Source organism: Paralichthys olivaceus, chromosome 11, assembly GCF_024713975.1.
Source record: "Paralichthys olivaceus isolate ysfri-2021 chromosome 11, ASM2471397v2, whole genome shotgun sequence".
Taxonomy (NCBI): domain Eukaryota; kingdom Metazoa; phylum Chordata; class Actinopteri; order Pleuronectiformes; family Paralichthyidae; genus Paralichthys; species Paralichthys olivaceus.
The window spans coordinates 4,600,962-4,615,519 of NC_091103.1; the positions used below are offsets into that span (position 1 = coordinate 4,600,962).

General features: G+C 44.0%; 1 protein-coding gene across 2 annotated transcripts in view; it reads left to right on the forward strand.

The window, feature by feature from the left end:
* Positions 1-5,946: 5,946 nt before the first annotated feature.
* LOC109634505 (unconventional myosin-Ic) overlaps positions 5,947-14,558 on the forward strand; it is a 46,917-nt gene continuing 38,305 nt past the window's right edge. Inside the window, exons 1-2 of one of the 2 annotated variants that reach the window (XM_020095016.2) lie at positions 5,947-6,138; positions 6,257-6,547. In XM_020095016.2, coding sequence (XP_019950575.1) covers positions 6,458-6,547 — 90 coding nt within the window. In that variant the 5' untranslated portion in view covers positions 5,947-6,138; positions 6,257-6,457. Of the gene's footprint in view, positions 6,139-6,256; positions 6,548-10,031; positions 10,460-14,558 lie in introns of those variants that run through there. The other variant, XM_020095019.2, reaches the window with a different exon arrangement.

Consider the following 14,558-nt stretch of genomic DNA (forward strand, 5'->3'; position numbering starts at 1 on the left):
TGCTGGAGTCTGAGTTGGCAACTGTGAGCATAATCATAAATTTATATGGTCTATTTATAGGGTTTGAGAGACAAATGCAATCTTACTGCCTGCAGTTCTGCTGCCACAGTGGCCTGCTACTGTGACCGGCTGATGGACGCGATGGTCAGAAGCGGGGTGACGTACGCAAAGAAGTATTTAACTCGCAGGCAGCTGAGATCAACCCCTCACAATAGATACCACTACTACTTTGTCAGGAATGTTTCCGTGTGGCTGAAAACAAACACGGATCATAGGACAACGAGGATCAATTGACCCCTATAGAAAGAAATCCAGAAGAAAGTGTGGTGGTGAGAGTGCAGTGGGGGACGGTCTCTAGGTGACGGAGTCAATAGTTCCTGTCACAACAAGCTGGTCATATTTCACAAACCCTCATTTGGCTTTTATCGTATTTAGACGTCTATTCTGCCGCGGCCCTTCTCTTCCCCTCGTGTGTTCGTTAGGATTTACTCTAACTGACCCAGTGTTCTGAGGTTCAGTGGTCTGCGGGTTTATAAAGAGTAACGTGGAAGAAGTAGACCACACTTCCTTCTCTTGCAGCCCTGAGAGCAGGCGAGACTTCTCCTCTGACTGGATTGGTGCAGCAGCTCGTCTAGCGCCCTCTACAGGTCAAGTCTGCCACGCACAACAAGAGGGAGTTTCCCCACAGATCACAGCGTCAGAGATGTGGAGCGGGGTCAACCTGCAGATTATAGAGTGGTGCAGTGAGATCTGGGTGGAGTCAGTCTTCTGTCCCTCAGATGTTTGAATGTGCAGGAGCGGCCCTGACAAAGAAAAGATGTTGTTTCCAGCTCCATCCATAGAATCCCGGGAGTCAGTGTTAAATTGTCTGGAGAATAGAATAAAGTCTGCATCGTAAGAGAAAGCAGCAGTCGAATGAAATTAGAGGTGCTACTTGTGAAAACTGCAAATTTACTCTCAAATACTAAAAATCAAAAGACAAAGCAATTCATACCAGATTAATGAATACTTTAAAATAGAACAGAGGCTAGCTATTAGTTATTGCTCATGTATTGTGGGTCAATATATCATATTTATACTTAGTGTTCTGATGGAGAATCTGTTCTTCAGTCTATTTGTTCTGTAGCATATCAGATTATTGGAGTGTGCTTCAACACAGTGAGTTCTACCTGGACCATTTATTTGCGTGTCTTGGTTGTAATTTGTTGTAATATGATGAAAAATGTATTTACATGAGTGTGAATAAAACTAGAGTGTCACTTAACACAGTGCTCGGCCAAGGCCCAACAGACCACACACTATAATTCACTTGATCTGTATTTATTATTTGTATCCACACCAAATAGCACACACTTATAAATATCAGATTTTTTTATTATCAAAATCCAAGAATTATTCTTTAGACAAACTGACAAATACACACCAACATTTTACAGATTCTTCTACTCGTACTGCCTTCTGTGGTTTCGTGGTAATCTGTGAAGTAGTCTTTGTGAAATCCCGCAATCACACAGACACATTGAATCAAACACACAAAATAAGCTCCAGTGGTTTAGGTTTAAGTTTCAGACTGGATCTCACTACAATGAACGAGTGTAGAATAAATCTCAGATCATACTTCAGCTTCCTTTGGTTATTAAAACACACCGCAACAAATGAAATGACCGAAGTAAAAGCAGGGTGGTCTGCCTCCACGGTGAAAGATGGCACCAGGCATTGAGGCACAACAACATTCTCTCCCGACCTGTCGCACGTCTTCATTTGATCAACATTGAATTTCTCTGCTCAGTATCATCACATTAACATCGGACCAGGAGCTATTCTTGCATTTCATGTGTAACCCCTGTGCTTCCACTACTGTCACCTCTGATTTTATTCCATTACATGTTATAGACGACCTCATGTAGGGCCTGTGTAAACATGGTGTTAATATGGAGCTTTAGGCCAGTGACTGACAACCAACAGGGGAAAACCTTGACGGTAACCGGGGACTGAGTGCAACGACGATGAAGTCATTTGACGGATGTACAGTAGACAGCAGATGACACAGATTACAAAACAACTTCTGATGGAAAAGCTAATTACCTGCACGTGGATTGGAAGAATGCAGTGAGTTGTAGAGCACAGTCTGTTTCTCAACAGGAAGGAAGTACTGATAAAACATGTTTTGCTGTTGTGTTGTCTTATTGGCCACTGTAGTTGGGACATTTGTTGTGGTTGACAGTGTGTGAGATAAATGTCTTAATGTCTTAGATATAACGTCTTGAACTAATGTGAAAAATAATGAATAAATGGTTAAAGTAGTTGGGTACTTACAGATACTTCGTTCAAATACTTAACTAAAGATTGCACAAGGTTAAATATAGACGAGAAATGTCCATGAATGAAATCCAAGATAACAGCACAATCAGAACTAGACAATGGACTTTAATATGATTGATTGTGTTGCATCTAAAATAAAAATATATCTAAATATACATATTTGAAACATGGTGGTTCACGCGACAGCGCTGTGTGACTCCAGTGTTCTTTGCTAATTGTTAACGCAGTGATTTTAAATCAAATAAAGCTGCCATGCCGACGGATCATCCTGCGTCTTCAGGAGAGGTGTTGACAGGCTCGTTGCCATGGCCACCACATGATTTCTCCTCCACTGAACAGCCCATTGTAACATGAAACCTCAAGAGGGCAGCAGGTTCCACCTAAAGTGAGACTGCATCACATCACCCGACAATAATTTGCCCGTTTCCACAGGGGCTGCTAATGGATGTGCTGAGAGGGGTAACAACAAAGTGCAACTTTCCAGGCCAGTGTCTCAGAGGGTGCTGTGGTGCTAGAGTCAGCAGCCTCCGCTGCTACATCTTGCAGCCTAATCGGCGTCCTCGAGCTTCCCCTGCCTTCCTGTGGAAACTGGAAACTGCCGTGGCGTTCTCTTGTCGGAGCGAGATTGCTGCTCGCAGAGTGGGAACAAACGTCGATGAAATATTATGAACTTCCTCTCCTGCTGCAGAGACAGCAGTTATAAATAGACGGGGTTATTTTCAGACGGCAGTGTGAGATTTGCTCAGGCCTGGTCTGATCTGGTCTGGGCCTGAGCCTCCGTGTGGGATCTGGTTACAGGACGCCACCGAAAATATATACAGCAGGATGAACCTGTGAACTGCAGCTCGCTGTGCTCTGCCCCACTCGCCCTTCACACCGCCCTGCAGCCAGTGCCCTTTGGCCATGGAACACTGCACATACATTTCATTTCACTGTGTCTTAAAGCGTCTGTGCACAATGAGCACACAGTTCTGCTCCCACAATCCACCTCTCTCTCTTTCTCTCTCTCTCTCTCTCTCTCTCCACACACCTGCAGAGGCAGCAGAATATAAACCAGACCCTGCATCAACCTGCAAAGTAGATGCAGCTGTCTTTGACGCTCATGTAACTGGATCGCAGGACGGTTGCATTGAGGGCAAGAGCCTGCGTGGATGTGGAGAAGGGATGTGGAGTCCTTCAGTGACAGTTCTCCACATGGTTCAACATGTGCAAACACTGTTGTGTGTCGTTTATTGTGTTAAGGGACTTTGTGTGGGTAATGTGATATTTTCAGCGTTTTTATTAGATTTGAGTTATTTTCTGTTTCTTTCTTTCTGTCCCGTCGTTCTCAGCGGCAGCACGAGGAAAGACAGACGGCGTTTCAACCACATGACAAAGAATTTGACCTGGAAAATCAGGAAAAGGAAGCTCCACCTGGATGAGAGCGTTAAGACGATTCATTGCTCCATGTGCTGCAACATTGCATTTGCAGAATCTCTGGAAAAGTATATTTAATGTTGAGTGGCTTTACTAAAAGCTGACTTAATGATGACATGTTCCATTAGTTAATGCAGTAGTACACAGAAAGATTACAATCATAATGACAATGATAATAATAATTCAGGGATTTAAAATGGTGCAGTCACTGTCACATGGGTGTGTGTGGGCAATGTGTCAGGTTGTTTCCAGCGTCTCTGCACGGATCCCCCCTCTGTCATCTCATCGTGAGTCATCTTCCGTCCATTAAGGAATACAGAGGCATACACACTCACACAGACGCACTAAAGTTAAAAAAAAAAAGAATCCTTTGTGGTGCTGCCCTTCAAGAGAATAAATCGTACCTTCCTTCAACCACTGTCATCCAGATTTTCTCCACAGGAAAGAAGTCTTAACAGATGATGATCTGGGCAGGGGAGTAGGAAAACAAAAAACTGCTTTTACAGCCGCTGTGTGACACGGATTCACAGTAAGGTAGAGCTTCCTCTTTCCAAAGACAAACTTGATCAGCAGTCAAATTCATCACCATTCAGGTTGTTTTTGGCGTCAGCTCAACAGTGAATACATGTGAATTTGCACATTATTTCATTTCACTTTCATTCGAGAGTAAGAAAAAAAAAAAAGCTGCACTTATCAAGGACATTAGTCATTTATGACAAATGTGTTTAATTTAAAATAGAACTGGGCAGAGCTGTGTGTGTGTGAATGTGTGTGTGTGTGTGTGTGTCAAGGCCGCAGGTTTCCTGTTGATGCCCGGCTGTCAGGAATGCCTCCAACTGGAGTCAGAGTTCAAAGGATGTGTGTCACTGCCACTTCCCTGCTCTCTCCACTAATGCCCCTCCACACAAAACACAACACACACTCATCTTGTGGCGCACTCACACTGACAGGCCGCCGACATTTGCTGGTAGAATGTACAAGTTCAAGGCAAGTTTTCTTTTTTTAAACACTGCTGCTCGTTCATTATTCACTCAGACACGTCGCACATGTCTCGAGTGGGGATCACTTGCTGAAATGTGGTCGGCTCAACAGAGCAGCAAGGCATCAGTGAGAGCATGAACTCTGCAGTGATGCAACACACTGTCGAGTCCGAGTAAAAAGAGAGAGGAGGGGAAGGATATGTACTAAATGTCCACATCCACCGTGGACAGTAGATCCATGTGGGACGCGCTTTAACCATTCAGCAATCTCTCCTAAACCGGGTGTCAAAGTTGAGCAAAGCCAGTCCATCATTCAGCTCCATCACAGATTTTACACAGACCACATCTGGCAGCATCAGGGAGTTCGTCCAAAAAATGAGAGAACTATTAAAAGTTCAATCCATCATTGTAACATAGTTTGAAATAAAAGTCTGATAAACCAGATCTCATCTCTTTTCTTTTCCAACAGCCTGATCATCTTTCGATGTGTCTACTATCAACAACAACAGCTGGGTTTATATGAAGGTTCCGCTGAACCTAAAGAGGTTTAAATATAATTTGATTCTCAAATATATTCAGATTGTGAAATATGATGCTCACTCCTCCGCTGGGATTCACTGCTCTAAAGAATCTTTTTCGTCAGCTCCCTTATCGCAGGGTTGGGCCCAGAAATCCTGATGATGGTTCTCAAAGATGTCACAATGCATAATGTATACAAGTAGGTGGATGTCTGCTGACATTCAGCAAACAGGAATGCAGTGTCAAGGACCTGGTTAGTCTGGTCCTTGGGGACAGGAAGCTCACCGCTATGAGAGCACAAGCTGCTTGTTTTGTTTTTAGAAAGCGTGCTGTGCATACGCGTGTCTTTTGCTTGCACATCCTATGGGAGGCACATGTGGCTCTACGTCAAACAAGCACACACACACACTAAATCTACTGGGTGGGTACTGGGAATGTCTCAGACAGGATGCAACGTCTTTGGAGGAAACCTCGGTAAGACCTGCCTTGTGTGTGTGTCTGGTCCAGGTATTACTCATATTGTGGGGACCTGAATCTGTTACAGGGGTACAAGTCACTTTAAAATATTTCATTAAAGACATGAAGACGTGATGAAGTTTAGGAAGAGACACACACTCCTTATCAGCACACGCACACACACACACACACACACACTCCAGTAAGACAAAAGACACATATCCTCTGCATGTGACATCCATCTCGAGCAAGGCTAAGCTCCATATCCTCCCCATGATCCCTCAACCAGAGAGGCAACATCCTCTGGTGGCAGTGAGGGGAAGCTGGCCTCACTGAGACACTCGGCTCTGCAACAGGTAACACCACAACGCCACAGCTAAAAACCTCCAGTCTTTGCTTTCCACCTTTTTAATCCTCGGGCCAGGAACTCAAATCTTTCTGTCTGGTAAGAGCCCCCACTCAAAAGACAACCGGAGTCTCTTCATGTGCGTGTAGGGAGAGATTTATGATTTATTTTGATTTGAAACTGATGACAGTAAAATGTTCCATTTGTGCTTTTTCAGGTTTGTCTTGGGATGGTCTTCTTGGCGCATGTCGCCCTGCCCTGAGCCAAGGATTTGCCAACGGACCTGAGGGGAGAGGCGTACTACTTTTCATCTGTCGCATCTGTGAGAAAGGAACAAAAAGACAGAATCCTTTCTCTTTTTTTTAAATATAAGAAATAAAAAAGGACGGGAAGAGGAAGAAGAGGAAAAACTGGAACAATGATGGAACTGACGATTCAACTTATCCCGACAGGGGAAATCATCTTTTCTCCAGGGAAAAATGGAGAAAACTACTGCCACGGCTGCAAGGTCAGTTCACACACAATGTCCACATCTGGATTCTGAGTGTCCCCACTCGTCCTTCGGTTCAGTGGATCTGTGCGTGGGCTCAGAGGGTAGAAATGAATGCTGGCCCAGGTCAGGTTATAGGAAAAAAATTGGAAATTGCTTCAAATTACACTGCAACCATTCTAATTTGAATGAACACATACAAAACATACTGTGGCAGTGCTCCCAGAGTGATAAGAGGCATTATTCAGAGTTTAATTATTTTTAAATGGGCTAAATCTCCTTGTAATACAAACTCTTTATCAGCAGGAATTTATGAAAAGTCCGGATCCACCGCCCCGCAGACGAGCACACGAGGAGCGTTTCTTTAAGAGGTCAAAGATCAATGTATGTAGAAAGATAAATTACACATGAAAAGGTGTCAACCTCGAAACATACTCTGGGAAACGTACGATGGATTAATGAATAAACACAGAAATCCAAAGTCACAGTAAGATATTTTCAGTGATCAATATCTTTATATCAACAATGGGTCCATTAGCTTGTAGCTACTGTATGTAGAAAGGAGGCCTCCTGTTGGTGAATCATAGCTCTTACTCTGCAACTAGCGACTAGCTCAAGAACACAGTGTAGCATTTAGCAGCGAGAAGATACTGATAACAGGAGGAGATGCAAACAGAGCTAAAAGTAAAGTGAATATTGGAGGTTTTAACTTTCATCATGGGAAACTTCAAATGAAGTGAATGCCACTGCTGATCTGTCTGCTGAAAGGCAACTGTTAACTCACACCTTGGCCATTTCAAGAGAAGTGATAATGTGTCAGTGAGGTTTACAGCTTGTTTCCGCTGCCCCCGAGTGGCGTTTATACCAGGTCAAAGTGATAGGTGTGGTAACACACACACTCTACTTTGCCCGAGCTCGCTGCAGAGCATTTCCTACATTACGAGCATTGACTGAAAGCTGCAGTTTGTTTGATAGAATTCAACAGACGGATTAAATCCCTTTTTAAATGTGGACATTTTGTTGGCGTGTTATTGTTTACTTATTACCTCAATAATGAGTCCATGCAGGAGCATATAACATAAATCAGTTTCTGTAAAACATTTTAACATGTGTCACTGTATGTTCCTGCCTCATAGAGGAGTAATCAGAAGTACTTTATTAATCCCCGTAGGGAAATTAAAATGTTACAGAGCCCCTGAGAAAGAGGTGAAACAGCAAAAGCAGGTATAAACATAGCAATATAAAATATAAAAATCAAGTAAGGCTAAAGAAATAAAGATATACATATGTAGAAGTAAAGACCGGGTATTTATAGATTTACATTTGTGCATGAGTAAAGTAAGTTACAGGTAAAGTTAAAGTATACACAGTATACATTATTAATAAAGACAGCTGATGTGTAATATCTATATAAACGGTATCTAAGGAATGGAGGAAGTGGGTTTTTTATAATCAGTCCTCCGGTGGTAGAGGGCACCATTACAGTTTAGCATGGGCCGACACCTCATTAGGATGTATAGTGAGAGGAATGTGGTTAATGCAACCTGCCGTAAGCGATGATTGGGGAGTTGTGGAATGTACTGTAGCCTGGATGTGGAGGAAGCGACAAAGACATTCCAGTACACAGCTTCACTTTTTCCCTCCTTCCTACATTCCTACAAGGTCAAATCACCCTGTATGTTTGGATAAGTGTGAAAGGTGTGTGTGTGTGTGTGTGTGTGTGCAAGTTTTGATTTCACTCTTTCTGTCTCACTGCATCATGTCTTATAATATTCACACTAACATTGTGAACATTGAAATCTGTGGAGTTTCTGTAAATGGGAAAATAGTTAAAATATGGTGTTGAGGTAACTGACTCAAAAATGTGTTCGGCCAAATTCCGGCAGTGTTTCCTGGTCTTGGTTTGTGCAGTGGGAAGGGTAGGGAGTTTGAAGTAGAGGTCGGGGGGGTCGGTGTCATGACCGGCCATTCCCTTCCAGTATAGTCTGTTTGTCTGACATTGCCTTGTCAACAGGATACAACTTGTGTATGTGCATGTGTGTGTGTGTGTGTGTGTGTGTGTGTGTCAGTGTCTGTGAAAGCCATTGGTTGTGGGTCGCTGAATCAATCACCCCACCCTCCGGCAGTGCAGACCTATTGCACTCCAGCTCGGACATTGACAGCCAGCTTACCAGCAGGGTGAGGTCACCTTCACATGGACACGACACAAGTTGTGTTAGCCTGCAGTCATGTCCTGGATGACGGACGCTGTGTAGTGAAGTATTTTCTTCTTTTTCATTCTTGACATACCACACAGAAGTACCACAAGGATGCAGTCTGTCATCAGTGTCACCGAGGTCATGGCTGCACTTGCCACAAGTTTCCAGGCTACATTTAAAGACGTGCACGTGGTTACATTACTCTTTGAATGTGGTTTATTTTAAGCCAATGAAAATAAAAGAATGGATGAATGTATTTGCTTCTTCTCTGAACCATACCGCATCCCTCCACCAAGTTTCGTGGAAATCTGTCGAGCAGTTTTGGCATAATTCTGACTAATAGCAGAAAAACAGAAAGTGAAACAAACACAGGAGGAAGACACAACTTCCTTTGCAGACATAACTTTTAACTGAAAAACTAAATAAGATTTAAATCTAATCTTGCTTTTTCTGTCATGGAGAATTACAGTTGGTGAAATCATGGTAAAGACACATGACCTCCCTTTACAGGCGTCGATACGGCAACTTCAATGTGTTTTAAATGAGAATTAAAGCTTTGGAGTATTTTTAAAGGACATTTTTAAGGATATTAATTTATTGAAAATAAATTAAAAAAGTTCTCAGCTCACAGTTCCATCATATTACCTCACCCTTACATCAGCAGTGTGTGTGTGTGTGTGTGTGTGTGTGTGTGTGTGTGTGTGTGTCTCAGGCCACAGTGACAGGAGCTGCAGTGACGCCTCTTGTAACAGTAGAGGGTATGAGAACTCTTCCAAACTCGTGTCACTGGTCATTGTGGAATAGCTTGTTGCAACCTTGGCACTTTATTTAGCAACTGTGGTGTAATTCACAGCTGGATGACATCTGCATGTGGAGGAGATGGACCCGTGTGCAAGTGCAATGCAACCCGTGCAGATGTCGTGTGCTTATTATGAGTTAACCAATGAATGAATTGATTTTTTTTTTTTTTTTTTTAACACTGATGGATGCCGTTCTGTCCTCTGACTTCTCCTCCTTTGACGTGAGGTGGTAACTCACGTGCAGCCTCGTTTGCAAGTTTGCAAACTGGTATTAAAAAATTAAATGCGGACGTATTTGAACAGAGTTTGGCTCCCACGTGTGCAGATCGTCGCCCTCTACATTCCTGACACGTGTATTATTATTTCACTTCAGCCCTGCACCAAACCCCAGAGGCTTTTTCGACCCTTTTTATTTTTTTAACAATAATATAAGTGATCGCAGCTGAAATCAAGCCGAGCTGGAGAAGTGGGATGTGTCGGTGAACTTCCTGGTGGTGCAGCGCTGAGCCGCCCCGGTGAGAGAGGAGGACGGTGGACATGACCACACCGCTCCCAGAGGAGATTTAAAAACCTTCCATAGTTTTCCCGCACGAGCACCGGGGACGCACAGCTCGAGCGGCCGTGTCCGTGCCGGTGGAGGCGGTGCGGTGCTCCCGAGGAAGCGGCGCGTGGAGGGGAAGCCTCGGCGGTGACAGGCGGTCACAGCCCGCGGTGGGAGCGCTGCTTGTGGGAGGGTCCGGAGGGAGAAACCCCGCAGGACTCACACACACACAGACACACACTCAGCGGTGCCCTCCTCTCTCAGACACACACACACACACACACCGGGGGAGTGGACTCACACACACCGACACACGAACCTCCGCTCCGCTGTGTGGACGACACGAGCCCAGCGACAGAGAGAGCCCGTGTGACCTCGGCCTGTTTTTAAGGTAAGTTTCCCTCCGAACACCTGAACCAACAACCTCCTGTTAGCTTCACCGTGCTAACTGAGTGAACCGCAATGGAGCGGGGGGGGGGGGGTTTGCGTGTTCCCTGGAAAGTTTTTTTGCGGTGTGATTTGTTTTAGCACGACTGGTCCTGATGTGTGCCATATGGCGATAACGCGTCACCAAATTCCATTCAAAAAACCCACCGATTTAACGCCGTGCAGCCGGTTCGCAGCCGATCCACGCGTTAAAAGACGCGATCGAGGGCTTGCAGCAAACCGGCGACGGTCCCCGAGGAGATCTGCGTGTTTTTATCGATTCAATCGCGTGTTTCTCTCACGTTATTAAGAGAGTTCACACTTGACCTTCTCGCTGTTACTCCATAGATCGCACCTCTTCGCCGTGGAGCTGATTTAGAGGTTATCGTGAAGAAAGCGTCGCTCAGACTTTATCTGGATTGTGTCAATGCCGATTTTTTTTTAAAGAATCCACGCCGGCTGTGGTTTCTGAGAATATCTTCGGTTGAACTTAAAGGGCAGTTGGCAAAAGGAAAGTAAAACTGCCGGTGGGTTTGTGAGTGACGTTTGGTCCCAGGACCTGCAGCTTCCCTGAACGTCCTCTCGGTGCAGGGTGGTGAACTTTCAGCCACGTTCTGTCTCCAACTCCAAATCCTTCAGGTTGGGTCCAGTCTTTTTATGGACGCCAGACAGACACAGATTAAGACAGTTCACTAAATGGCTAATCTCACAGCTCCTCTCTCTCTCTCTCTCTCTCTCTGGCTGTTTTTTGCACTTGAAATCAATGGGGAGTTGATTTAAAGTGCAAAAAACAGCCATCATCTGTGTTGCAGCGGTAGATGAATAGCTGGTAATCATCTCCTTCATGAGTTGATGGCAGTTTGTCTCTGAAATGCAAGCAAAACCGAATCCACAAATGAAAAACCAGCTAAACTGACACATCCCATCCCCGAGTGCAACGTTTAAAGACCCCTTGCAGCATTGCCAGCAGCTGGCCTGACTTCAGCTGTCACAGCTCTCCCTGAGAAAGTTGTCAAAGGCTTTGTCAACAAGCCTGTCCACCTGTTGTGTGTGTTTGTGTGTGTGTGTGTGGTATGGACATGAGGTAAACACAAGGGAACAAGGCACCTGGTATACCGTGCAAACCTGTTCATGGGAGAGGAAAGAACTGGGGCCGCTTCAGTGGGATGTTCCTCTGGGTTAAAGTTGCTTAGGGCAGCTCTAGCCTGTTGCCTGAAGGTCACGTGGAGGGCACGACCTCCAGGCACTCCGCCTGTCACTCTGCTGTAAGTTTGATTTAAGCTTCTTAAGATGACAGCTGTGTTTCACCGGCCTGCATTTGCAGCTACACCTTTAATGAGCGTGTCTAATCCAAGAACATCTGTGGCCGTTTACACTGAATGCACAGAATATTCAGCGTGCATGGCCCCGCTCTATCATCCAGGTTGGAATGAAACGCACATCAATGCACTGTTGTCAATACGTTTTTCCAAAGCAGATGCGTGTGTTGTGAACTCCCCCTGGTGAGATTCACTTAGCTGCTGTTTCCATTGGACTGATGTGGTGCAGATGCACAAAGGCAGATTTTTCCCTCAGTGCTGTGCTTCAGGCTGTTTTTAGTCTCGACGGGCTGTGTTTTTTCATGGTATTTCTGGATCGTGGCTGTTTTGGTTAGAGTGGTGTTGGGAAATTTGGGATTAGAATGAGAATTACCCTCAAAGTCTGCCTCCTTCGACATAGTGAGGCTTTTTACTATGTATAGATAGTACCCATGTAAGCATAAATAGAAGAGAAAGGGCTTGTGAAATGGTTTTGTATATTGTTAGATGTAAGAATAATCACACACAAAGGCTCATGAGTGTCTTTTTCATTTTAACAGATTGAGGGAAAGTTTATATTTTGCTCCTACCCAGTTGTTTGACTATTTATCTGACTTTGCCTTCATTGTTATTGAAGTTAGTGGATTCCTTCACGGAAGATTCCTATCTTTGCAACTCCATAGTTCAGGGAGTATGGACATGTTGGAGAGGTAAACTGTTGAAATCCATTTAACTGAAATTGAATGAGATATTGGACCCCTAGACTTTTGGACATGGCTTTCCCTGGACCTTGCTATGAGGACCACAACACTTTATTTTGTTGACACTGGAACTGGTGTTGACAGGGTGAAGGTTTTCCCGGTCACCCCTCAGCTACATGTTGGGTGGATCCTGGGAGGAACCCATAGGATACACCTGATGGCCTGGCGGTAAGCCAGACTTCCACCATCACCTCTGCAACAGGAAAGACACTCTTGCATGAATGTCTTTTTATACACATTTATGTACTTGACCTGTGTTATCGGAACTGCTCAGCAGGGGATTTATTTCCACTTTCATGACCTTTTACTGTGCACCTGTCCAACTCGTGGACATCAACACATGCCTGCCACAGATACAGCCGCCATGCTGAAGAAAGTTTACACCATACAAATGTGAGAAGTGGGCAAAACACTGGCACAGTTCGTGGGTATAGGAAGCCAGTGAGTAATGACTCCCCCTTCGCCACCTGCTCCATTTGAAGAAAACTTAAGCCTTTGCTTTAGTTTGCAGTGGAAACTGTTATTCTCTATATGTAGTGGCAATCAATGGATTTTATACTAATCCCAGTGGGTAGAAAACAGGGCTTTTCTGGTGGAGGCGACAGACTTTTTTAAGGTCCGTTATAATCTTGTTCATAGCAATGTTGCTAAAATATTATGGAAATTAGTTATAGATGTTTTATTCACCATTATTTTACATAACTGTTTTTTTTAAACAGCTTTAAGAAACAATATATAGCATGTTCATTCATGAGCTTTACAGATGCTGGTAGCTAGATTTGAGCTGTTTCCCCCAGATTCCTATCTTTTATGCTAACCACTAGCTATATATTTAGCATACAGACAAAAGTGGTATCCTACAAAAATTTGAATGTGTATTTCCCAAACTGTGAAACTCATCCTTGAAGAAGCCATTTATACTACCTTCAAATGGAAGAAGTGAGAGAGCGGGCAGGAATAGGAAAAAAGGAGCAGTGCGTTCTAGCTTACGACTGAAATTGCAAAACTCTCTATGTATAACTTCACTAATGGATTCTACAGCTGTTCTATGTCATACACGTTACAGCCATGCTCAGTTTAAGACCAGGAATCTGTGACTACAGTGTGAACCCAACCATTAAGTTATGTCCAGGGCCTTGAAAATGTAGCTCTGATAACGTCAAGTACTGATACCACACTAGACTAAACCTGGAATAGAACTGATAAGGTTCCAATGCAACAGCATTTCCAGTACAAAGTGGATTCATGACCCTTGAACTTGAATAATTGTTACCATTTTATTGCCCAGCCCTTGAAGCAACAGTAAGAGCTGTTCAGAAGAACAGTTATATTTGAATCTGTAACGGTTTCTCAACCATTTTGCAGTGTGTTGATCTCCGTCTCCGGTGAACAACAAAAAACAAAAAGGCCGGTGTCCATAATTTGATATACGCTGTGTAAGACTAAGGAATGAGACTCTGGTTAAGTGATGCATAAATTGATGTCGTAATGTTGGTGGTTTGCGTGGGAGCTTGTTTAGATGATAGCTACTGCTGATACAGACGGTGAGTACATGGGGAGTCACACATTGAGATGGGAATGTGTTGGGGACTCTTGATGGGATGTTTATTGATCCTCAGCTCTGCCGGGCAGACAGTTGGAGACGGAGAGATAAGGATTTTAAAAGAAACAGCATTTACATCACAGTGTGTTCCACAATTTGAGAACATGATTGCCTCAAGCAGAGATCTAGTGGTTGATTAGATAACATCAGTGTATTCACCTAATTCACTGTGCATCCATCTTTCTAAGGCTTGAGTGGTTAACAAATAGAACTGTTCACCATCATGCACACAAACCTTAAAAGCTGCTGTGATAAAACCTAGACTATTTGGTGTAGTAAACTGGCTGGAATTAAAGCTAGGGTTGGTAATCCTGGAAAAGGTTGTTAGAGCAGGTTACACTTTTAAAAAGGTCCCATTGGCCCTCTCGTCAAAGCTCCTCTCCCATGAACAGATGACTTTAA